Source organism: Eleutherodactylus coqui, chromosome 13 (assembly GCF_035609145.1).
Source record: "Eleutherodactylus coqui strain aEleCoq1 chromosome 13, aEleCoq1.hap1, whole genome shotgun sequence".
Taxonomy (NCBI): Eukaryota; Metazoa; Chordata; class Amphibia; order Anura; family Eleutherodactylidae; genus Eleutherodactylus; species Eleutherodactylus coqui.
Genome location: NC_089849.1, coordinates 100755277 through 100778472, shown reverse-complemented (window position 1 = coordinate 100778472; position 23196 = coordinate 100755277). Strand labels below are relative to the sequence as shown.

At 49.1% G+C, this 23196-nt stretch overlaps 1 protein-coding gene across 1 annotated transcript; it reads left to right on the top strand.

The window, feature by feature from the left end:
- The first annotated feature begins 3862 nt into the window (after window positions 1-3862).
- ERN1 (endoplasmic reticulum to nucleus signaling 1) lies at window positions 3863-22572 on the top strand. The gene is made up of 22 exons (XM_066587906.1): window positions 3863-4060; window positions 13085-13205; window positions 13322-13355; window positions 15067-15139; window positions 15346-15418; window positions 15493-15615; window positions 15700-15801; window positions 15894-16155; window positions 17177-17255; window positions 17586-17748; window positions 17885-18000; window positions 18135-18329; window positions 18409-18673; window positions 18765-18852; window positions 19078-19267; window positions 19349-19448; window positions 19748-19947; window positions 20041-20188; window positions 20271-20398; window positions 20740-20863; window positions 20958-21025; window positions 21938-22572. Exons 1-22 carry the CDS (start codon window positions 4013-4015, stop codon window positions 22142-22144), a joined length of 2907 nt encoding a protein of 968 aa, XP_066444003.1. The 5' UTR covers window positions 3863-4012; the 3' UTR covers window positions 22145-22572.
- The last annotated feature ends 624 nt before the right edge of the window (window positions 22573-23196 follow it).

Sequence of the window (23196 nt, the reverse complement as noted above, 5' to 3'; positions counted from 1 at the left end):
CAGTAGGGGGTGATTGTATGTAATGTCAGGTAGGTGTCAGTAGGGGGTGCTTGTGTGTAATGTCAGGTAGGTGTCAGTAGGGGGTGCTTGTGTGTAATGTCAGGTAGGTGTCAGTAGGGGGTGCTTGTGTGTAATGTCAGGTAGGTGTCAGTAGGGGGTGATTGTATGTAATGTCAGGTAGGTGTCAGTCGGGGGTGCTTGTGTGTAATGTCAGGTAGGTGTCAGTCGGGGGTGCTTGTGTGTAATGTCAGGTAGGTGTCAGTAGGGGGTGCTTGTGTGTAATCTCAGGTAGGTGTCAGTAGGGGGTGCTTGTGTGTAATGTCAGGTAGGTGTCAGTAGGGGGTGCTTGTGTGTAATCTCAGGTAGGTGTCAGTAGGGGGTGCTTGTGTGTAATGTCAGGTAGGTGTCAGTAGGGGGTGATTGTATGTAATGTCAGGTAGGTGTCAGTAGGGGGTGCTTGTGTGTAATGTCAGGTAGGTGTCAGTAGGGGGTGGTTGTGTGTAATGTCAGGTAGGTGTCAGTAGGGGGTGCTTGTGTGTAATGTCAGGTGTCAGTGGGGGGTGCTTGTGTGTAATGTCAGGTAGGTGTCAGTGGGGGGTGGTTGTGTGTAATGTTGAGCAGATGTCAGTAGGGGGTGGTTGTATGTAATGTCAGGTAGGTGTCAGTAGGGGGTGATTGTATGTAATGTCAGGTAGGTGGCAGTAGGGGGTGCTTGTGTGTAATGTCAGGTAGGTGTCAGTAGGGGGTGATTGTATGTAATGTCAGGTAGGTGGCAGTAGGGGGTGCTTGTGTATAATGTCAGGTAGGTGTCAGTAGGGGGTGATTGTATGTAATGTCAGGTAGGTGGCAGTAGGGGGTGCTTGTGTGTAATGTCAGGTAGGTGGCAGTAGAGGGTGCTTGTGTATAATGTCAGGTAGGTGTCAGTAGGTGGGGGCTTGTATGTAATGTCAGGTAGGTGTCACTAGGGGTCTCCCGATGCAGGAGAGGGTGATTGTATATAAGGAGGCGGGGAAGTGTCAGCTCTTGGGGAAGGGGTGGCTGTTTATAACGTGAGGGGGGAGTGTCAGCTCTTGGTGCAGGGGTGAGTGTATGTAATGTCAGGTAGGTGTCAGTAGGGGGTGGTTGTGTGTAATGTCGGGCAGGTGTCAGTAGGGGGTGCTTGTGTGTAATGTCAGGTAGGTGTCAGTGGGGGGTGCTTGTGTGTAATGTCAGGTAGGTGTCAGTGGGGGGTGGTTGTGTGTAATGTTGAGCAGATGTCAGTAGGGGGTGGTTGTATGTAATGTCAGGTAGGTGTCAGTAGGGGGTGCTTGTGTGTAATGTCAGGTAGGTGTCAGTAGGGGGTGGTTGTGTGCAATGTCAGGTAGGTGTCAGTAGGGGGTGGTTGTGTGCAATGTCAGGTAGGTGTCAGTAGGGGGTCATTGTGTGTAATGTCAGGTAGGTGTCAGTAGGGGGTCATTGTGTGTAATGTCAGGTAGGTGTCAGTAGGGGGTGCTTGTGTGCAATGTCAGGTAGGTGTCAGTAGGGGGTGCTTGTGTGCAATCTCAGGTAGGTGTCAGTAGGGGGTGCTTGTGTGCAATGTCAGGTAGGTGTCAGTAGGGGGTGCTTGTGTGCAATGTCAGGTAGGTGTCAGTAGGGGGTGCTTGTGTGCAATGTCAGGTAGGTGTCAGTAGGGGGTGCTTGTGTGCAATGTCAGGTGTCAGTAGGGGGTGCTTGTGTGCAATGTCAGGTGTCAGTAGGGGGTGCTTGTGTGCAATGTCAGGTAGGTGTCAGTAGGGGGTGCTTGTGTGTAATGTCAGGTAGGTGTCAGTAGGAAGTGGTTGTGTGTAATGTCAGGTAGGTGTCAGTAGGAAGTGGTTGTGTGTAATGTCAGGTAGGTGTCAGTAGGGGGTGGTTGTGTGTAATGTCAGGTAGGTGTCAGTAGGGGGTGGTTGTGTGTAATGTCAGGTAGGTGTCAGTAGGGGGTGGTTGTGTGCAATGTCAGGTAGGTGTCAGTAGGGGGTGCTTGTGTGTAATGTCAGGTAGGTGTCAGTAGGGGGTGGTTGTGTGTAATGTCAGGTAGGTGTCAGTAGGGGGTGCTTGTGTGTAATGTCAGGTAGGTGTCAGTAGGAAGTGGTTGTGTGTAATGTCAGGTAGGTGTCAGTAGGGGGTGGTTGTGTGTAATGTCAGGTAGGTGTCAGTAGGGGGTGCTTGTGTGTAATGTCAGGTAGGTGGCAGTAGGGGGTGCTTGTGTGTAATGTCAGGTAGGTGGCAGTAGGGGGGGGCTTGTATGTAATGTCAGGTAGGTGGCAGTAGGGGGGGGCTTGTATGTAATGTCAGGTAGGTGTCAGTAGGGGGGGCTTGTGTGTAATGTCAGGTAGGTGTCAGTAGGAAGTGGTTGTGTGTAATGTCAGGTAGGTGTCAGTAGGGGGTGGTTGTGTGTAATGTCAGGTAGGTGTCAGTCGGGGGTGCTTGTGTGTAATGTCAGGTAGGTGTCAGTCGGGGGTGCTTGTGTGTAATGTCAGGTAGGTGTCAGTAGGGGGTGCTTGTGTGTAATGTCAGGTAGGTGTCAGTAGGGGGTGGTTGTGTGTAATGTCAGGTAGGTGTCAGTCGGGGGTGCTTGTGTGTAATGTCAGGTAGGTGTCAGTAGGAAGTGGTTGTGTGTAATGTCAGGTAGGTGTCAGTAGGGGGTTCTTGTGTGTAATGTCAGGTAGGTGTCAGTAGGGGGGGCTTGTATGTAATGTCAGGTAGGTGTCAGTAGGGGGGGGGCTTGTGTGTAATGTCAGGTAGGTGTCAGTAGGGGGTGCTTGTGTGTAATGTCAGGTAGGTGTCAGTCGGAAGTGCTTGTGTGTAATGTCAGGTAGGTGTCAGTAGGGGGTGCTTGTGTGTAATGTCAGGTAGGTGTCAGTAGGAAGTGGTTGTGTGTAATGTCAGGTAGGTGTCAGTAGGGGGTGCTTGTGTGTAATGTCAGGTAGGTGTCAGTAGGGGATGCTTGTGTGTAATGTCAGGTAGGTGTCAGTAGGGGATGCTTGTGTGTAATGTCAGGTAGGTGTCAGTAGGGGGTGGTTGTGTGTAATGTCAGGTAGGTGTCAGTAGGGGGTGGTTGTGTGCAATGTCAGGTAGGTGTCAGTAGGGGGTGCTTGTGTGTAATGTCAGGTAGGTGTCAGTAGGGGGTGCTTGTGTGTAATGTCAGGTAGGTGTCAGTAGGGGGTGCTTGTGTGTAATGTCGGGTAGGTGTCAGTAGGGGGTGCTTGTGTGTAATGTCAGGTAGGTGTCAGTAGGGGGTGCTTGTGTGTAATGTCAGGTAGGTGTCAGTAGGAAGTGGTTGTGTGTAATGTCAGGTAGGTGTCAGTAGGGGGTGCTTGTGTGTAATGTCAGGTAGGTGTCAGTAGGGGATGCTTGTGTGTAATGTCAGGTAGGTGTCAGTAGGGGGTGGTTGTGTGTAATGTCAGGTAGGTGTCAGTAGGGGGTGGTTGTGTGCAATGTCAGGTAGGTGTCAGTAGGGGGTGCTTGTGTGTAATGTCAGGTAGGTGTCAGTAGGGGGTGCTTGTGTGTAATGTCAGGTAGGTGTCAGTAGGGGGTGCTTGTGTGTAATGTCGGGTAGGTGTCAGTAGGGGGTGCTTGTGTGTAATGTCAGGTAGGTGTCAGTAGGGGGTGCTTGTGTGTAATGTCAGGTAGGTGTCAGTAGACTCATGGTGATGCATGGCATTTGGTTCGTGTCAGCACATTATTGTTGCACAGGAGTCGTTCTTCCTTACAGCCAATCATATCGCTGCTGTCATTCTTTACCCCGCCTATCACACGAGAGCAATAAGCCCATTGGCTACGGCTCTCCCCCCCTACCTGTTGATTCTCCCTGTGCGGTGACGCCGGTGGTGGGGCGGGGCTATAAGCTCCTCCTACAGGAAGCAGTGGAAGCCTCGGACACATTGGTCGGTAATGGAGTAGATGTGCCGGGACCGGAGCTGGTGACAGTACGGAGCGGAGAGCGGGGGCCGCAGTCACCTCGTGGGTCACCCTGGCACGGGGAGCGGCCATGCTGTGGGCGCAGCTCCTGTGTGCGGCGCTGCTGCTCTGCCAGATGGTGAGTTCTGGCTGCCAGCTGCTCTGCATACACACAGGTGTAGCACGGGCAGGTAAGGGTTACAGGTTACCTGTGGGGTCCCTGCATGCAGCCGGCCAGGTGAGCTGTGAGCACACGATAGACTACATGCACTTGTGACCAGCCACCTGCGGGGGGCGCTGCTGCAGGTGATGCAGTTCTATGGTGGCCGGTACCAGTTATGGCTGGGGGGGGGCAGATACTGAAGGTGTCGTCTGATCATGGCCGCCCAGCAGCTGTCGTGAGTTCTGGGACTTGTAGTGTCCACTGCTGCTGGCGGCCCTGGTATAAGAGTTCATCTTGGGGCCCCTCATGGCTGTCTGGCAGGGGCCCATCACAGCAGCACTGGCAGCCAGGGGAGCGTCTGGAGTCTTAAAGATTAAAGGCCGGCTTTGCGCAGGCGTATTTGCACGCAGAAGGCGCTGGGACTGCGGCCCGCTGATTACAAGGCTTCTTCACCTTATGTATTCTGCGCACTCGGGGCCGCATGCAGCCCGTCCGGCGCAGCGTGTAAGGAAATGTGCGCAGCGCTGCGTAGCTCCACTGGTGATGGCGCACATCTGGAGCTCGTTAGGACTAATTGGCCATTCCATTCGGTGTCTTTGTTTGCCGGGTGCAAAAAGTACAGTAAAATACGGCGAGGCATCACTGATTGCGCAGGAACGCTGCCCGTGTGCGCGAATACACCTGTGCTCATGGGAGGGTCAGCTCGACAGCCTATAGATTACCTCACTATACAGCTGCTCCATGTAGTGATAGTAGTTACAGTGCTGTTACCTCCTCTGATCACGGCTTCTGTAGTCTGACATCAGCTTTCGCTTTTCCTCTCTGCCCAGGTCAGACTGCCATGAAGGCTTGCCTTTGCTCGCTCTCCAGCGCCCCCTACACACTAGTAGTACCTCCATCTGTACAGTAATGGTTCCCCTCTGTGACCCTCCCCAGTTAGTAATGCTTACTCTCTGCCCGTGAAAGTATTTGTTTCCCCCTGTACCCTCACAATGGCCGCCCACTGTGGCTCCTGAGGCCTCCATGCCCCAGTGTAGTAACCCTGGTTAACCCTTCAGTCAGATTTTAGATCTTATCGCGGTGATATCTGCACTCGGCTGCTGCTGCCTGATCAGCCTGACTCCGCCCACAGTATAGGACAGCAGCAGCTGAGTGCAGATGTCATCGCGATTAATGAGCCATGTGGAGGAGAATTTAGCCGACACAGTGGCAAGAAGGGGCCTTTTGTCCAACCTGGCTTCGGGGGCCCGGTTACAGCTGCACCCCCTGTGACCCCTATAGCCGTGCCACCTCTTCCTGCAGTGCAGTTATTGCTGATGACTGTTTGCTGTCACTCTTGGACAGTTCTGCTGACTGTGGCGCTGCCAGCGGCTGATCGCAGGCCACTCTGCAGATGTCCCCTCCGTTGTTCTTGCAGTTTATAGGGTCTCGTGTGATTTTTTTTTTTTTGGTGTTGCTGATTCCACTTGTGATAAGTGAAGGGGAGGGGTGCCCTCTGGGTGGGAGGGGTGCCCTCCTGGTGGGGGAGGGGGTCGTATAGAGTTTTCCCAAGTGTTTGGCCTTTATCCGTATACTACACCCATATTTCATATCATATTTAATCCATTAGTAGAGTTTGAATCTTGAAAACGTTTTTTTTAACGAGCGCTCAGCAGTGATGGAGCCGGTCAGACGTGACTGGAGCCTCGGGGGAATTGCGTCTCTGATTCTTGGAACTCTGGGCCTCAGTTATCAGATTTTGTCCTTGTTACCCATAGCAACCGATTAAAGCGTATCTTTCATCTTTCTACTCATCTGTGATTGGTTTCTATGTATAACCAGGCCAAATCCTGTTAATTAACCCCTTAGTGACAAAGCCTGTTTTCACCTTAATGAAAAACTAATTTTTCAGGGTTTTCTCTCTTAGTAAACCCCCATTTTTACTGAAAGATAATTTCTCAAACGACAGTTTTGAGTGATCATCTTTGCATAGTTTATAGTAGCTACTAAAGAGCTATGCAGGCGGAGTGGGACATGACCACTGTTGCTCGAACAATAGTTGTTTTGCATAAGCAAACAGCTGCATTGTTCTCCATGCTTACAGATTGTGTCCTGCTGTGAACTAGCAGCGGGACGCAAGCTGAAAGAATCTCATCAGCTCTGCCGACTGTGACAACAGCCTGCGCCGCTGATAAGAGTTCATCGCTCAATTCTAGAAAACTAGAATTGAGCGAGAAACGAATCGTGCTCGAAAACAGCACGATGGCCGTGCATTTAGACACAGCGGTTATTTGAGCTAGAATTGTTGTCTAAATGGGCCTTTACATTCCAGAAGCCAAAACTTTTTGACCTTTTTTTTCCCCCCCCCCGACCTAGCCATGTAAGGGCTTCATTTTTTTGTGGGATAAGTTCTATTTTATAATGGCATCACTTTTGGGTACATATAATTTTATTGTACAATTTATTTTTTTTTTGCTTTTGTGTTGCCGTATTACAAGAGGCAAAGCATGTATTTTTTGTTTATGTTTTGCAACTCTTTCAAAAAAAAAAAAAAAAGTCTTTTTGGTTTATTGTTGCATTCAAAGATCCCTAACATTTATTTATTTTTTGCAGTATGAGTTGTACTTTTTTTTTTAAGTGCGTGTATAGCCATGTGAAAAAAAAATAAATCGCGCTTTGTGTGAAGAAAAATTGCGTGACTGGGTCTATTGCCACCAACATGTTCTCTTTTATGCAGGTGCTATATATATATATATATATATATATATATATATATATATATATATATATATATATATATATATATATATAATATTTTTTTTATTGCACCCTTTCATGCACATAATTGCCCGTGTGACCGCACCCTTAATTGTACCATTTGATCCATGCAAAGTTTTAGTCGATTTCTATTCCGTTTTTTGTAATGTGAGAAAGGCAAAATTAGCTATTTTCGCCACGTTTTTTTCTTCTTCTCCATGACCTGCACTGTGAGGGTTAAATAATGTACTGACTTTTCCGTCTGGATCATTATAAATGCAGCAGTACCACATGTGATATATATGTGTTAATATTTCTTTCCCACGAGGGGACTTGATTATCACCATATCTTATCATTCCTCTAATACACTGTATTAGACAGCCTATGACGTTCAGACCCAGAAGCCATATTCAAGCCTGCCATAGCAACCCATCAGGACCCCGTGATCATATTGCAGGGGTCTGATAAGAGAGATGAAGCCCCTCCCTCTGTCACCGTTTTACATGCTGTGGCTGCACTGATCGCGACATGAAAAGGGTTAAACAGTGGGAATCGGAGGTTTATCTGGTCCCTGCTGTTTGAGCAGGTGCCAGGCTGTCACCCGGCAGCCGCTCTCCCTGGTGTGGGAGACCTGTGCCAGGCTTCCGATGCAGCCTCTGTTAAGGGGTAAGGCCCTGGGCGCCGGGTTGTTACATTGGGGACACATGGGTAATTCTAATGAGTGAAAAGTATAATGTGCCCTCTGATTAGGGGGGGGGGGGGGGTTGCTGGCGATTTTTTTAGGGTGAGGTTTTGGGGGTTCTGACTGATTTCCCCCCCCCCCCCCCTTCTGCGGGGTGGAGGGGTTTGTATGTAGGGATGAGGGGAAGGGCAGGCCGTGATTGGACTGCCACAAAGGGTCAGGGGTATGGGGGCCACAGCTTTCTTCTACTTAAAGGGGTTTTAAAACTTTTGTCAGAGAAGGGAATGGCATAAATAAAATGGGCATTACTGCCCCTGTTCCAACGTGGTCCCCTCCACTCTGAGCGCAGCCAGTCACTGTGTGCGTGAAACCATTGTGGCTCACTCACTGATCCTTCAGTTTAACCCCTTAGTGACCAAGCCTGTTTGCGCCTTAATGACCAGGCCAAATTTTGCAAATCTGACATGTGTCACTTTAACATGGAAAAACACCAGAAAGGTTTTGCATATCCAAGCTATTCTAACATTGTTTTTTCGCCACATGTTGTACTTCATTTAGGTGGAAAAAAAAGACCGATAGAATTTGTGTTTATTTATTAAAAGTGCCAAAATTGGGAAAATTTTGAAAAAATCGTCATTTTTTCACATTTCCAACTGCAATATCTCAAATATGTGCAAACACAATATAGAAATTTTTGCTAAGATATATATTTCCATCCCTTTACTTTATTTTGGCTGCATATTGGAAAAACTTTCGTTTTTTTTTTTTTAACCATTTAGGAGACGTACAAATGTAACATTACTTTTCAGCATTTTGAGGAACACTTTGTTTTCCTGCACCAAGCCAAGATTGGAAAGGCTCATAGGAGTCAAAATGATAGATACCCCCACTAGTGACCCCATTTTAAAAACTACACCCCTTAACGTATTCACTGAGGGGTGTCAGGAGTATTTTAACCCCACAGTTTTTTTTCAGGAGTCAATGCAATTTAGAAGAGAGAAACTAAAATTTCATATTTTTGCAAATATGTCATTTTAAAGACAGGACTTTTTTCTATAGTACACATGAAAATTAGGATTTGCACCCCAAAATGGATACCCCTGTTTGTCCCGTGCTCAGAAACATACCCATTGTGGCCCTAATCTTATGTCTGGATGCACAATGGGGCCCAAAATGAAAGGAGCAACCGGTGGCTTTCGGAACAGAAATTTTGCTTGATGGAGATTTAGGCCCTATTGCACACTTGTAGAGCCATTGAGTGACTAAAACGATGAACGCCCACAAGTGACCCCATTTTGAAAAGTAGACCCCTTAACGAATTTATCTAGGGGTACGATGACTTTTTTGACTTCACAGTTTTTGAATGAATCTAAGCCAAGCCGAAGGAAAAAAAATACGATTTTCATTTTTTTGGTAATTCTGTCATTTCAAAAGCAGGTTTTTTTTGTACCGCACATAATGAATGAAGACTTGCACACCAAAATGGATACCCCTGTTTCTCCCGTGCTCAGAAACATAACCATTGTGGCCCTAGTATTACGTCTATATGCACAATGGGGCCCAAAAGGAAAGGAGCAACCGGTGGCTTTCGGAACAGAAATTTTGCTTGATGGAGATTTAGTCCCCATTGCCCACTTGTAGAGCCATTGAGTGACCAAAACGATGGAGAACCCCCACAAGTGACCCCATTTTAAAAAGTAGACCCCCTAACGAATTTATCTAGGGGTATGATGACTTTTTTGACTTCACAGTTTTTGAATGAATCTAAGCCAAGCAGAAGGAAAAAATTATGATTTTCATTTTTTTGGCAATTGTATCAATTTAAAAACTGGTTTTTTTGGACAGTGTACATAGGAATGAAGACGTTCACCCCAAAATGGATACCCCCGTTTGTCCCGTGTTCAGAAACATACCCATTGTGGCCCTAATCTACGTAAAGGAAACATAGCTAGGCCTATAATGGAAGGAGCACCCGTTGGATTTCAGGGTACAACTGAATAAATTCCAGGCCCCCTTGCCCGTTTGTAGAGCCATTGAGCGGCCAAAACGATAGAGAACCCCCACAAACGACCCCATTTTGAAAACTAGACCCCTTAACAAATTCATCTAGGGGTGTACTGCATATTTTGACCCCAAAGTATTTGAATGAATCTAAGCAAAGCAAAGGGAAAAAATTACGATTTTCATTTTTTTGGTAATTTTGTCAATTTAAAAACTTTTTTTTTTGGACAATGTACATAGGAATGAAGACCTTCACCCCAAAATGGATACCCCCGTTTGTCCCGTGTTCAGAAACATACCCATTGTGGCCCTAATCTACTTACAGGACACATGGCTAGGCCCATAATGGAGGGAATGCCCGCTGGATTTCAGGGCAGAACTGAATAAATTCAAGGCCCCATTGCCCACTTATACAGAAAAAAAATTGACTTCCTAAAAATAATCCCTCCCCCCTCCCCGCCATCCCCATTTTTTTGGCATTCCCTAAATATTAGATAAAGGTAATAATATAAACTGCGTTTTATGTCCGAAGACAGGGGTAATTACGGAGGCTGGTTGGGTTGGGCACATGGGGCAAGAAAACCGGGTATCCCCCCTCCTCTCGTGTATTTTGGGGGGTATTTCGTAACCTCAGCAGCGGGTATGGGGTGTAAAAAGTGGCGCTCTGTGAGGCTTTGTAATTTTGCTGCGGTCTCACAGAGAAGGCGCTCAACAAGCTGCTCCTGGAAGGCGAGCGTTCCCGGGGCTTCTTGTAAATCACGGATTACAGGTAGCGGTCTGAATAACGCCAAGTTCACGTAGCCGTAGGTGGAATACGCTTGCGGAGGCCCGCAGCGGATTCCAGCTGTGAGCCCGGCTGTGACCCTGCGTACGGCCGCGTAATGTACTGCGCATAACTGCCTACTCACACAGGCGGTCATGCGCAGTACACCGTTTTTTGTTTATATTTCCTGCGCCGTCGCTTAGAGATGACCCGGGTACCCGCAGCCCGTACACAATGTGTTTGCATATGGGCTGCGAGTATATCCGCGGTCATAGAGCACAATGGGCTCTAGGTCGCGGATATCCGCGGTAAAATATAGCATGCCGTGTTCTGTTTCTGTGAGTGGATTACGTAATTCCGACCCGCTAATTGGGGGGAATTGTGTAACCAATGCATGCGATTGATCCGTGGATTACCGCTGATCAAGTGCATGCAGAACCCGTAATTCCTCTCTGGTCATGCGTGACCGGCCTAATGTTAGTTCGCTACTTTATCACGTGACCGGGGACCGCTCAACGAGGCCGCCGGTCACTGCTCCAAGCACTCAGCGACCGTTGGTCGCTGGGAGCAAGGAGATTTAAAATTTCCTGGGCTCCCCGGCTCCTGCGAATGTGTCCGGCATTTTGCCAGCGGGCGCATACCCAGGAGCTGGCAGGATCCATGGAGGATAATCGCATCTGGATTCAAATGCGGAAGCCTCCGAGAAGATGTTTCATCTCCCCCCACCGATCGCATCGGTGAGGGGAGATGAAACTGCCACTTTTTAAAGAACTTTTACGTGATCGCCATTATGCATTGGATAACGGCGATCACGTGACCAGTAACCGCATACCGCGGCTCCCCGTGACATCTCCAGGCTCTTGGCTACCTTTGGTAGCCAGCAGCAGGGAGATTTTAAATTTCTTGGGCAATCTTTCACTTTTGTGCATGCGTCCGTCATCATGCTGACGGGCGCATGCGCCGAAGCTGGGGTAAGGTCCATGGATCAACATCCCACCAGGGAACAAATCCGGGATCTTGGGTACGTAATTTCATCCCCCCTTACGGATACGATCCGTAAGGGGAGATGAAACTTTAACTTTTTAAACTTTTTTTTTTAACTTAACTTTTTTTTTTTTTTTACTTTTTAACTTTATATGATCACCGTTATCTGATGGATAACGGTGATCATATGACTGGAAACCGCATACAGCGGTCCCCAGTCATATCTCCCTGCACTCGGCTATCTGTGACAGCCGGGTGCAGGGAGAATTTGAATATGCCGGGCTCGCCGGCTTCTGCGCATGCGCGCCACATCGGCACATCACAGAAGCCAGCGGGGGGTCCCGACACCGGCCGGAGGACATCGGCGGACCTGAGGTGACTATTTTCACCTCCCCTCATGGATCCGATCCATGAGGGGAGGTGAAACTTTTCTTTTTTTACACTTTTTTGCACTTTTCCGCGATCGCCGTTATCCACTGGATAACGGCGATCGCGGTACCGGGGACCGCTCACCGCGGTCCCCGCTTACATCCCCTGCCTCCCGGCTACCTACAGGAGCCGGGAGCCAGGAGATTTTAAATTTCCCGAGCTGCTGGGCCTTCTGCGCAAGCGGCTGACGTAATGCCGCCTGGCGCAAGCGCAGAAGGACGGCTATGGGGCCCGAAGCATCGGGACAGCGGGGAGCAGTGCGGCGGACCACGGTGAGTAATTTCAGCTGCTCCGATGGATCCGATCCATCAGAGCAGCTGAATCTTTAACTTTTATTGCAGTTTTATTTACTTTTTTGCGATCGGCACTATCGATTGGATAGTGCCGATCGCAATGCCGGGGGGGGGGGGGGGTCCGAACAGCCCGAGATGACAGCTCCATGCTGTCAGCTACCTGCGGACACTGACAGCATGGAGCTGTCACGTCCAGAGCCCGAGGGGCTTTATTCTCTGCAGGACACATGTTTTTACGTCCTCAGAGAATAAAGCCCACTTCGGGAGGACGTAAAAACACTATGGGCTGGTTGTTAAGGGGTTAAATTGCCCTTGATCAGTTATCCTCCGTCACGTAGGCCCCCTGCACACAGGCGGAAATTCTGTGGCGGGATTTCCTGCAGAATTTCTGCCCGTGCCCGCCTGTATAGGATTGCATTAGACAACGCAATGCTAGGCAGACGGCCGTGATTTGTCACGCAGAAAACAAATTGCGGCATGTTCTATTTCTGTGTGGGTCTCGCAGAGGCTCGTACAGACATGTCAGTAGTGACGGGCCGGCTCTGCTCTGTATATGTGCCAGCAGCCGGCGTATAGCAGAGAATGAAGCCCCCAGGGAGCGGGTGAGCCGCAGGTCTCTGCAGGGGCACGAGTTCGCATCAGGACAGCGGGATCCGACCCGACCGTCTGCAGGCGGCCTTATACAGCAAATGCGAACGACTGAACAATTTCTCGTGTGAACGCGCCAACGATGTATCTGCTGTATAAACAGGCTGCGGGGCGACTCTGACATCGGTCCCTCGTTTAAACGATGACTTGTTTGTAAACGGCCCCCTACCATATAACTAGACTATATGGGGAGGGGGGAAGCAATACTGGCCTAGCAGGCACCGTCCTGGTCTTTCCCGTTGCTCTCTGCAGTTCCGGCAGGCTTCCTTGCAGTTCTCGGCGCCGACAGAAGATCGCTTGCTGGTAACAGGGCTTGTAAACCCCGCCTCCAGCAAGCAATTGCTCTGACTGGCTGAGCTGCAGAGCTCAAAAACCAATCACTGCGGCGCTCGATGAACCAATCACAGCCATGCAGGGTCATATTTTGGGGAAACCCGGTAATGGGTGTCTCTTTATTCCCCAGGACAGCGGTAGAGGGAGCAGTGTGACGCTGCCGGAGTCCCTACTGTTCGTCTCCACCCTGGACGGGAGTCTCCACGCTGTCAGTAAGAGGACTGGCGGTATCAAGTGGACATTAAAAGAAGGTAAATATGTCCGAGCGTACCCCTCCTTGTATGCTTGCAGAGATGGCACAGCAGCGTGGGGGTTAATTATAGCAGGAAGGCATCTGACATTATGATTTATTGTTTTCTCTCTGCAGATCCCGTACTTCAAGTTCCGACACATGTGGAAGAGTAAGTGCGGCCCTGGTGTCTACGCCTCAAGCACTATACCAACCTGTTATCCTGCTACTGCATGCACCCATCCCTGTAGACTGTTACTCTGATCCAGCGAGATCCTCTAGATGACCACTAAAATAGCCGCCAATGATCCATAGAACTTGGGAATGGCAATGTGAAGTTAATCTTGTTGCCATTTGCAGCTAGGCCTGCTAGGCTGGTATTGGTGGGGTACCAACTTAGAAGGGGTGATGGTGAAGTACCAGTCATGCGAGAGGGTACTAGTGGGGCACAAAGCTACAGAAAGTATATTAGTGGTGTGCCACTCTGAGGCAGGGATATCAATAATGTCAGCAATGCGCACCCATACAGGATGGCCTACCGCTCAATAGTTGTGTGATGGAGCAGAGCCAGCAGCCACATGTATGTCATATACCGTGTGCAGCACATGTAAGGCTAGCTGTAATTGTGAGTTGTGCCGAGAGACTGGGATACAACTTGCATCAGGCAACACGCTAGTCTGTGTGCGCTCCAACATACACGGACACTGCGTATGACATATTTTGGCTTCTTTATCTAGTTTGTTAAATGGACAGAAGTAGGACATGCCATGATGCGTTTTTTTCTTCTTCTTCACGCGGACCATCTTAACTCTGTCAAACTTTATCATTCAGCAAGGCTACTGTGACAAGTCATGGTCTCACCGCAGGCGTGCTGCCCCCTTGCAGTGGGGAAGAGACTGGATGGGGACACCAGTCGCACAAGCGTGCCACCGCTCCATTTATTTTCAATGGGCCTGCTGAAGATAGCCAAGCGACGAGGCCTTAGGTATTTCCTTCAGCCCCGTTGAAATTAATGGAGCACCAGCTACAGTTGTTCGGCCAGCGCTCCATTCATTCTAACGTCACTATAGGGGTGAAGCAACCCCACAGTGACAGGCAGATGGGCTACGGGACCCCTGTTCTCAGAATCGATGGGGGTCTTGGCGGTGAGACCCCAACCAATCGGCAAGTTCTCCCTTATCCCGTGGACAGAAGATAACTTGTGATTTTGATGATGTTGTTGTTATCGGTTTAGTCGTTCATGACCCTAAAGGCCAGCTCCCTCCATGTTTTTCGGTTTTGTACTGTTTCTTTCAGTTATGCGATATCCATGCCAGTATCAGCCATCGTATGCTTTGGTGGCCGGGTCTTCTTTTGCCGCTGATCTATTTAAACATTATACATTTTTCTAGTGACTCTGTTCGCTTTACATGGCCAAAATCCACGGGCCCGAGCCAGCTTGCCCTCTGGTGAGTCTGAGCCGGGCCAGCTTGCCCTCTGGTGAGTCTGAGCCGGGCCAGCTTGGGCCCCCAGTGATAAATCAGGTCTTATATGATCCAGGACTTCTCTGTTTGTGACTCTCGCCGTCCGGGGTATATGCAGCAGGTTTCGCCAGCACCACAGCTCAAACGGATCAATCCTCTGACAAAAACCCCTTTAATCTTTTTATCCTTCATCCCACAAACCTGTAAAGATCTAATGTAGGAAGGGATGGGAGTATTAGAACTTCTGCTGCCCCCATCCTGCCTGTATATCCCACATAAGTGCATATGATGCAATGTGCGCTCTTGTATACGATGAGGTGGACATTCTATTCTTGTCTCATTGATATCAGTGAACAGTTGCATAGTTCATCAACCTCTCCTTTTTGGACGTATTTGTGAGGTCATCCCTTCTCTCTCCAGGCCGGCCTTTCTTCCCGATCCCAATGACGGCAGCTTGTACACACTGGACGTTAAACACAACGAGGGGCTGACGGTAAGAGTAGGATGTTCTTCTATTACCTAAGCTGTAACTGTGGGGTGCCGCCATGTGGCCAGAGGGAGCACCGTTCTGTGGCTGACTAACATATGGGAGGCAGCAGGGTTCCTATATATCCGACCGCTGTGTGTTCTTGTATGTAGGTAGTTACTGGCCCTTCATCTGATCATTGTTCTTTTGCAACATTTTTTTTTTTTCCCCAGAAACTCCCGTTTACTATCCCAGAGTTGGTGGCAGCGTCGCCATGTCGCAGCTTGGATGGCATTTTGTATATGGGTAAGTGATTTCCGAGCGCTGCGTCTGGGGTCACTGCCATGTCCCCGGGCTCATGTGTTGTGTCTTCTCCGCAGGGAAGAAGCAGGATGCCTGGTATCTGGTTGACCTGGTGACGGGGAAAAAGCAGCAAACGTTGACCTCGTCCTTTGCAGAAAGTTTGTGCCCCTCCACTTCTCTGCTATACCTGGGCAGGACAGGTGCGTCTTCTCCAGTGGTCTGCCCACTGATCCCCATTCTTCTGGATGCCCTTTTTTTCTACTCTAACCTTTCTTGTCTTGCAGAATATACAATCACCATGTATGACATAAAGAACAAGGAGCTGCGTTGGAACGCCACCTACTATGATTATGCGGCGACCTTGCCGGATGAGGGCACAGAATACAGTAAGTGGCGGGTGTCCAGAGGAGGGCGAGGGGTGGTAATGCTGGTCTGGGCGGGAGCATGCACTCTACTCTCCATTCTGCTGCTCTTCCAGAAATGTCTCACTTCGTGTCCAGCGGGGATGGTCTGGTGGTGACAGTGGACAGTGACTCTGGGGATGTCCTGTGGCTGCAGAACTATGGCTCTCCAGTGGTGGCGCTATACATTTGGCAGAGAGAAGGCCTGAGGAAGGTGCTTCATAACAATGTGGGGGTGGAGACTCTGCGCTACCTCACCTTTATGTCCGGGGAGGTCGGACGGATAACCAAGTGGATGTACCCCTTCCCTAAAGAGACGCAAACCAAGAGCAAACTGATGTAAGTATGGCCTGGAACTTCTAGGTCATGTGATCACGCTGATCCTTCCATGCGTGGTACCTGGTCGTGGACCCTGCACCATCCACATACAGTACATGCATCCTGTATAGCGAGGCTGTATCGCGGCCTTCACATCCCCATGAATGAAGCGTCTCTGGACAGCAGCTTATAATATATACAATGAATTGCTCTGCACAGTTTAAGGGACCAATGCATTGGGGGTCCCACAACAGCGCCATATATCTTTTAAAGGGGGTCCAAACTTTTAAGGGCTTCAAAAAAAAAAAGAATATTCCCTTGGTTAGTTATTCCTGCTCTGTCTGAAACTCCCAGCCTGAATTGGGATCACATGACTGAGATCTGCTTGGGGTTATGTATTCATTTTCTAGTCAAACTCTCCATCTGTGTGATGCCGTTACATGAACCCTGCCACAGAAACTGCCTAGAGGGGGACCGTCTCCCATCACAGTTATAATACAAGATCACACCTCATCCTCCTGACTGTATACTTAAGGTCTGTAGCTTGTTTAGGGGACTATAGAAGATGATGATTAACCCCTTCACTCCACATGACCTATATTTATGTCATGGGGTATGCATGGAGCGGGATCGGAAGCTGATCCTGCTCTATACGAAGCAGGTGCCGGCTGTCTACGATAGCTGAAAATCGTCTGCAAGTATAGTATTAAATTATATTCCACCTAAAGAACTTAAAAAAAGGCAGGCATGGAAAATGTGTTTTTGGCCTAGTAGCCCTTAAAAAAAAAAAAAAAAAAATTTGGACCCCTGAGAATGATATGGTATAGTTGTAGGGCCCACAATGCATTGGACCCTTTAACCCTGCAGAGCATTCAGTGTCCTGTGCAGGGATTTTTACTTTAGCTTGGCCACTAGGTGGTGCTGTTACCTTGGAGGTGATGGCTGATTGTCCATTGGTTGCCACTCCCTCTTGGCAATTTCTGGAAGCCTCTGATCCTGTTGTGTTTTTTGACCCTCTGAGACTCGCTGTTCTTGTTTCCAGGCCGACTCTTTACGTGGGGAAATACTCAACCAGTCTCTATGCCTCCTCCTCTCTGGTACATGAGGGCGTCGCAGTCGTGGTGAGTCTGTTACAGGCATTTAATCTAGTAGCACCGCCATAGAATGTGTGCAGTGAATTCTCCACTGCTATTGGCCACTATAACCTTCATTGTCTATAGACCTTCCACCGCCCATGGGTCATATACTTCATTGGTCAGTCATAGAGCTAAAGAGGATAGTATCATGTAGCCTGGTGTCGGCTGATTTTGCGCACGGTGGAGGACCCACTTGCTCTTTGCAGTGACTGTCATCGGCTACATTTTGATGGTTTCCAGTACACCCACATTGCTGACTCTGTCCTCTGGGATCTCACAGCCATGCCTGCTATACTTACTGTGTCTGTTCTGTAGCCTCGGGGAAAGGCGATGCTGCTTGATGGCCCCCGGACAGGCGGGGTGATGATCGAGGATACCGGGGAATGCGAGTTCACACCAAGCACAGATCTGAAGATTCCATCCAGCTTAAAGGGGAAGGACAAGCTAAATTACTGGAAGAACCAGTGGCTGTTGATAGGTATGGACTGCCTACTGGTCACACCTGGGACTGCACATGATTTATGCCTCAGTTCTTGTGTTAAGACACAAGGTTTCTCTGTTTATTACTGAGCCACGACTACTGGATCTCCATCAGCTTTTTATTGTTTCTGCAGGCCACCATGAGATCCCATTGCCTGCCCCAACCAAGATCCTTGACGCCTTCCCTCCCACGCTGCAACGAGAAAACAACATTATAGAAGCGGGAGCAGACAAGGTGCATTTCCCTGAGGTATGTACAGCAATAATGTGAGATCCCTGTTCCCTACACTGATGGTAGGGACTTGTCAGCATGTTTGCCCACTTTGTATGTAGTAGCTTCAACGTGGCTCTTCCTCAGTAACCCTATGATCTCGCCTTCCGCAGGAGGTGATAGGAATTCCAGAGGAGCCGCCCACAGAGCTGCCGCTCTATGACTCTAAGGACATCTCCGATATCTCCAAGCCATTCCTACCCAAGCCGGAGGCGCCAGTGGACTCCATGCTGAAGGACCTGGCAACCATCATCCTCAGCACCTTCCTCCTAGCTGGATGGGTGGCCTTTGTCATCACCTACCCCAAAGTAAGAATATAACTACCCTGCTTCCCTGGTGGACGTTGGGTTCACTACCCACAATTCTGTGCTGCCCTTGTTTTTGCAGACGGTGCACCAGCAGCAGCAGCTTCAGCATCAGCAGTTCCAGAAGCAGCTGGAGGAGAAAATTCTGCAGATGCAGCATGTCACCTTCTCACCACCAGCAGAGGTTGCTGCAATTAGTGACTACCTGGACATTACTGGGGGGCGGGGGGAGAGCTCGGCTAACAGTACCCCCAACATGTCTCCCCGAGCCTCCAACCACTCGATGCACTCTAATCTCTCCACGTCTGAGGTTGGCAGTGTGATCTCCACTGAACAGGAAGATGCCGGTAAATACTTGGAATAGTCCGCTGTTTTTTACTAGTTTTCGCCCTTTATTGTCTTTGATTGCTTTTTTTTTTTTTTTTGTCCCCCTGACAGATGAAGACATAAGAGTGACAGTAGGCAAGATCTCATTCAACCCCAGGGACGTCCTTGGCCACGGTGCAGAGGGCACAATAGTATATAGGTGAGTGTTTGAATATGCAGGTTGGGGGAGTTGGTCACATTCGGTTCTGGTCCCCAGGATCCCATATACCCCTATAGATGCATCATTCAGTCCCTTAGAAATGTCTCATCACAAACCCTAAACTCTTGCGGCTGATCCTCCTTCTGTGGGTTACCTTCCCTTTTGGGTTCCTTCCTATGAAGTGGTTGATGAATGGCTCTTCTATGTAGATCTTGCTCCCTGCAGGGGGACATTTGATAATCGAGACGTGGCTGTGAAGAGGATCCTGCCAGAATGCTTTAGTTTTGCGGACCGGGAAGTTCAGCTACTGAGGGAATCTGATGAATATCCCAATGTCATCCGCTACTTCTGCACGGAGAAGGATCGCCAGTTCCAGTACATCGCCATCGAGCTATGTATGGCTACACTGCAAGAGGTCAGGGGTCACGATGGAGACTTGTGGCTCTCCGGTGTCCGGGCAGTGTGGATTCTCATGATTTTGCTGCTTGTGTTTCAGTATGTGGAGGAGAAGGACTTCGATCGTCATGGCTTGGAGCCCATCATCCTTCTGGAGCAGACCATGTTGGGGCTGGCGTATCTGCATTCCCTCTCTATTGGTTAGTGGACTTTTTTGGATCCTGGTAGATGAGAATATTTAGGTTCCTCTCTCTAAAAGAGCCACCCTTACTTATTACATGGAGGACAGGGGTCTAAGTTAGGGGCTTCTCTGATGTCCTTATTAGGTTGTATGGACAGGGCTTTTCCCTTACTGATGATGGAACTGTTTTTGCTCTCAAATTTTGCAGTTGCTCCATAGTATAACAGCTTTTTTTCTTTAGAGAACCCCCTCAATCATCAGTCCTGCAGTATGGATCTAAGGCTTTTGCATCCAATCAGCAGTGTAATGTCTTCTCAGTTCACAGAGACCTGAAGCCTCACAACATCCTGATCTCGATGCCCAACGCTCACGGGAGGGTGAAGGCCATGATCTCAGATTTTGGCTTGTGTAAGAAGCTGGCAGTAGGCAGACACAGCTTCAGCCGTAGGTCGGGGATACCTGGCACAGAAGGCTGGATTGCCCCGGAGATGTTAATAGAAGATTTTAAAGAGAACCCTGTAAGAATTGCTATTTACCTTGTATTATTGGCTTCAAGAGGGAGGGCCACCGGGTAGAAGTGGTGAAGTGGACTGACCTGTTCTGTCTTGCAGACCTTCACTGTGGACATCTTCTCAGCTGGCTGCGTCTTCTATTACGTGGTATCAGAGGGAAGACACCCATTTGGCAAGTCCCTGCAGCGGCAAGCCAACATCCTGCTAGGAATATACAGCCTCGACTGTCTGACCCTGGATAGACATGGTGAGCCTACTGCCTGAGGAGGGAGGCGCCATGGAGCTCCAACCTCACAGCTCTCACCCCCTTCTGCTGTTTCCTGTTACAGAGGGCCTGGTCGCACATAATCTGATAGAGCAGATGATCGACAAGGAGCCCCAGAAACGACCGTCCGCCCAGGCCGTCCTCAAACACCCATTCTTCTGGAGTCTGGAGAAACAACTGCAGTTCTTCCAGGTTGGTTCCCTTTTACAATGAAACCACTAGTCCTATGAAATGGTCCATCATGTTAACAGCAGTTACTGTGTATATACGGTACATGGCATTATGTATCCTGTATTCTCCAGAGCTGCTTTCACTGTTCTGCTAGTGGAAACTCTGTATAGAATTTACTTTTATTGACTCCACCAGCAGAATAGTGAGTTCAGCTCTGGAGTATAATACAGGCTGTAACTCAGAATCGGTACGAGATAAGGAATGTAATATATGTACAGTGCGACTCCACTGTTTTATGGCGATTCGTTTGTCACTCATTAAGAAGAGTGATTTGACTTGTGTTCTGGTTTGTGTCTCTAAAGGATGTCAGTGATCGGATAGAGAAGGAGGCTTTGGATGGGCCAATTGTTAAAAGGCTTGAAAGGGGAGGAAGAGATGTGGTGAAGCTGGACTGGAGGGAACACATAAGCCTGCCACTGCAGACAGGTACCGCTAACTGTGTGGTGTGTTCCTTCTGTGTTGATCCGCTCCCAGGGTCTCATGACCGCCTGTCCACTAACTGCACGTTTCATTATCACAGATCTGAGGAAGTTCCGTAGTTATAAAGGGAAATCTGTACGGGATCTGCTGCGGGCATTAAGGAACAAGGTGAGACACAAACTACATAGTGGCAGGAGCAGCGCTCCCATGCAGCACAGATGCATGCGCTGATCATGTAGGGGGGGACTGTTGTTTACAAGTGTCTGCTAGCCATTAGCAAAGCATTGGCTGTCCTTGGTCGGGAAGGGTATGCTCTCTCCTTAAGGAGACACCTAGAAGGTGAGTGAGGAGACTTATAAGGCCATGCATGCTCCTTTGGGAAATATGCAAATAAGGAAGATGGAACAATACCTCTGAAGCGCCACCTATTGGATGGCAGCATTCCTGCAAATCAATGTATAACTTTCTTTAAACAAGTCTTTATAACAATGATGAATTGACCAAATCTGCCCCTCCCTCAGTGTGCAGTAGGTTTCTGGCTTGGCTAGGGAGAGGCCTATGCTGTGAGGGATATCGTCTCCCCTTAAAGAGAGCATCTACAAGGTGTGCGGGGAGACTTAGAAGGCCATGGAGAGATAATGCTCTTCCCGGCCCACGTCACAGGCCTCTCGCTATCACAGCCAGAAACCGATCATCTCTCCAGGAGCAATATGGCCTTAGTCTCCCCGCACACCTTCTAGGTGCTCTCCCTAATGAGTGGTTATACCCCTCCCAACCCACGTCACAGGTCTCTCCCTAGCCAAGCCAGAAACCTACTGCACACTGATGCCCGCCTTCCCCCTGAAACAGCTGTCTGTGCATGGTATTCTGGCTTTTGGTCAATTCCCAATCATTGTTTTATAAAGACTTGTATACAGGGTCTGACATTGACTTTCGGGAACGTTGCCATCCAATAGGTGGCACTGCAGAGATATTGTTCCATCTTCCAATAAGCAGCTACCTCCCCCTGTCGTATTTTGCTGTTTTGCATTGCGGGAGTTGTAGAGTTGTTCTGAAAGTTTGTGCCTCTTCTCTCTGCAGAAACACCATTACCGGGAGCTGCCGGAAGAGGTACAGGAGACGCTGGGGAACGTTCCTGATGAGTTTGTGTGTTACTTCACCTCTCGCTTCCCAGGACTTCTGCTGCACACATACTTGGCTATGCAGCTGTGTAGCCACGAGAGACTCTTTCAGCCATACTATGTCCAGGAGCCCATTCCCAGCACGGTGCCCCTGGTGGAGGCTTGAGCCGTTCCAATGAGGGAGGCTGGAGATACAGTGCCTTACACTTTCACCTGTCCAGGTTTCTACATGGGAGGTGGGGTGGATGTAGCAGTGCCGAGTCCTGTTGCACAGTGATCCTGTGTATGCATTGCACTATGGACTCCTCAGCGCTGGACGTCGGACAATTCGCTACATCAGATTTTAATCTTATCACAGTGAAGGGTCTTATTTATAGACTGAGCTCAGTATTTGGGATCCCGGTCCCCACCATGCTGTTCACTCGTCATAACAGGAATTGGCCAGCGGGTGGCGCATTACACGGTTACTGTTACGATAAGGTATCCAGAGCATTAAGTTATTTATATATTATTTTTTTTTTTATATTTGGTGCAAAATTAATTTTGTAAAACTGGATGAAGCGGGGGTGGTTAGTAGCGGGCACGGGCACATGGTTGAGTGATGGGGGAGGGGGGGGCAGTGGACGGTTTAGGGGTTTTTAAGCTTTTTATTTTGTTTATTTTTAATAAAATGTGGAAACTGCTGAACGGTTACCAGTTCTGAACATGGAATAAAGACAGTTTTATCTTTTAGTCCATAGTTGTTGTTTTTGGCCACTTGGAGCTCGTGCTCCACAGATCTGCCACCGCACCACCTCCACTTAGATATTGGGCTGTGGGGTCTGCCTCTAGTAAAGGGGTATTATTGGGTCATTGTGATACATATTGCATCACAGTGACCTTCATATCTGGTGCTTGTACCAGGCATAGGGGATCTCCTTCCTTACATGTGTACGCAGGTGCCGCCAGTGGGAGCTTACCACCTACATGAGCATACAAGCACCACCGGGAAAAGCTCACTACCTGCACACACAGGTAAACCGCTCCCACTGATGTCCATACCGGATACGGAAGCCCGTATGTGAGAGACACCCCTTAGCAGAAGCAGTGTGCAAGGAGCTCCCCCTAGTGCCTGCCGTATTGGTGACCCTCTGCTTCCCGGGTTTTGGTTGTCCTACCTTATTGGATGCTGCTTTACTGCTAGACTATTGGGACTTTGCTTGTTTCTGTGATCCTGGC

Excerpts from the sequence above, each read along its gene's own strand:
- ERN1 (XM_066587906.1), top strand. The coding sequence starts at position 4,013 with ATGCTGTGGGCGCAGCTCCTGTGTGCGGCGCTGCTGCTCTGCCAGATG. Across the intron at positions 17,256-17,585 it reads ATGAGGGCGTCGCAGTCGTG|CCTCGGGGAAAGGCGATGCT; the intron begins GTGAGTCTGTTA and ends TCTGTTCTGTAG. Across the intron at positions 18,001-18,134 it reads ACAAGGTGCATTTCCCTGAG|GAGGTGATAGGAATTCCAGA; the intron begins GTATGTACAGCA and ends CGCCTTCCGCAG.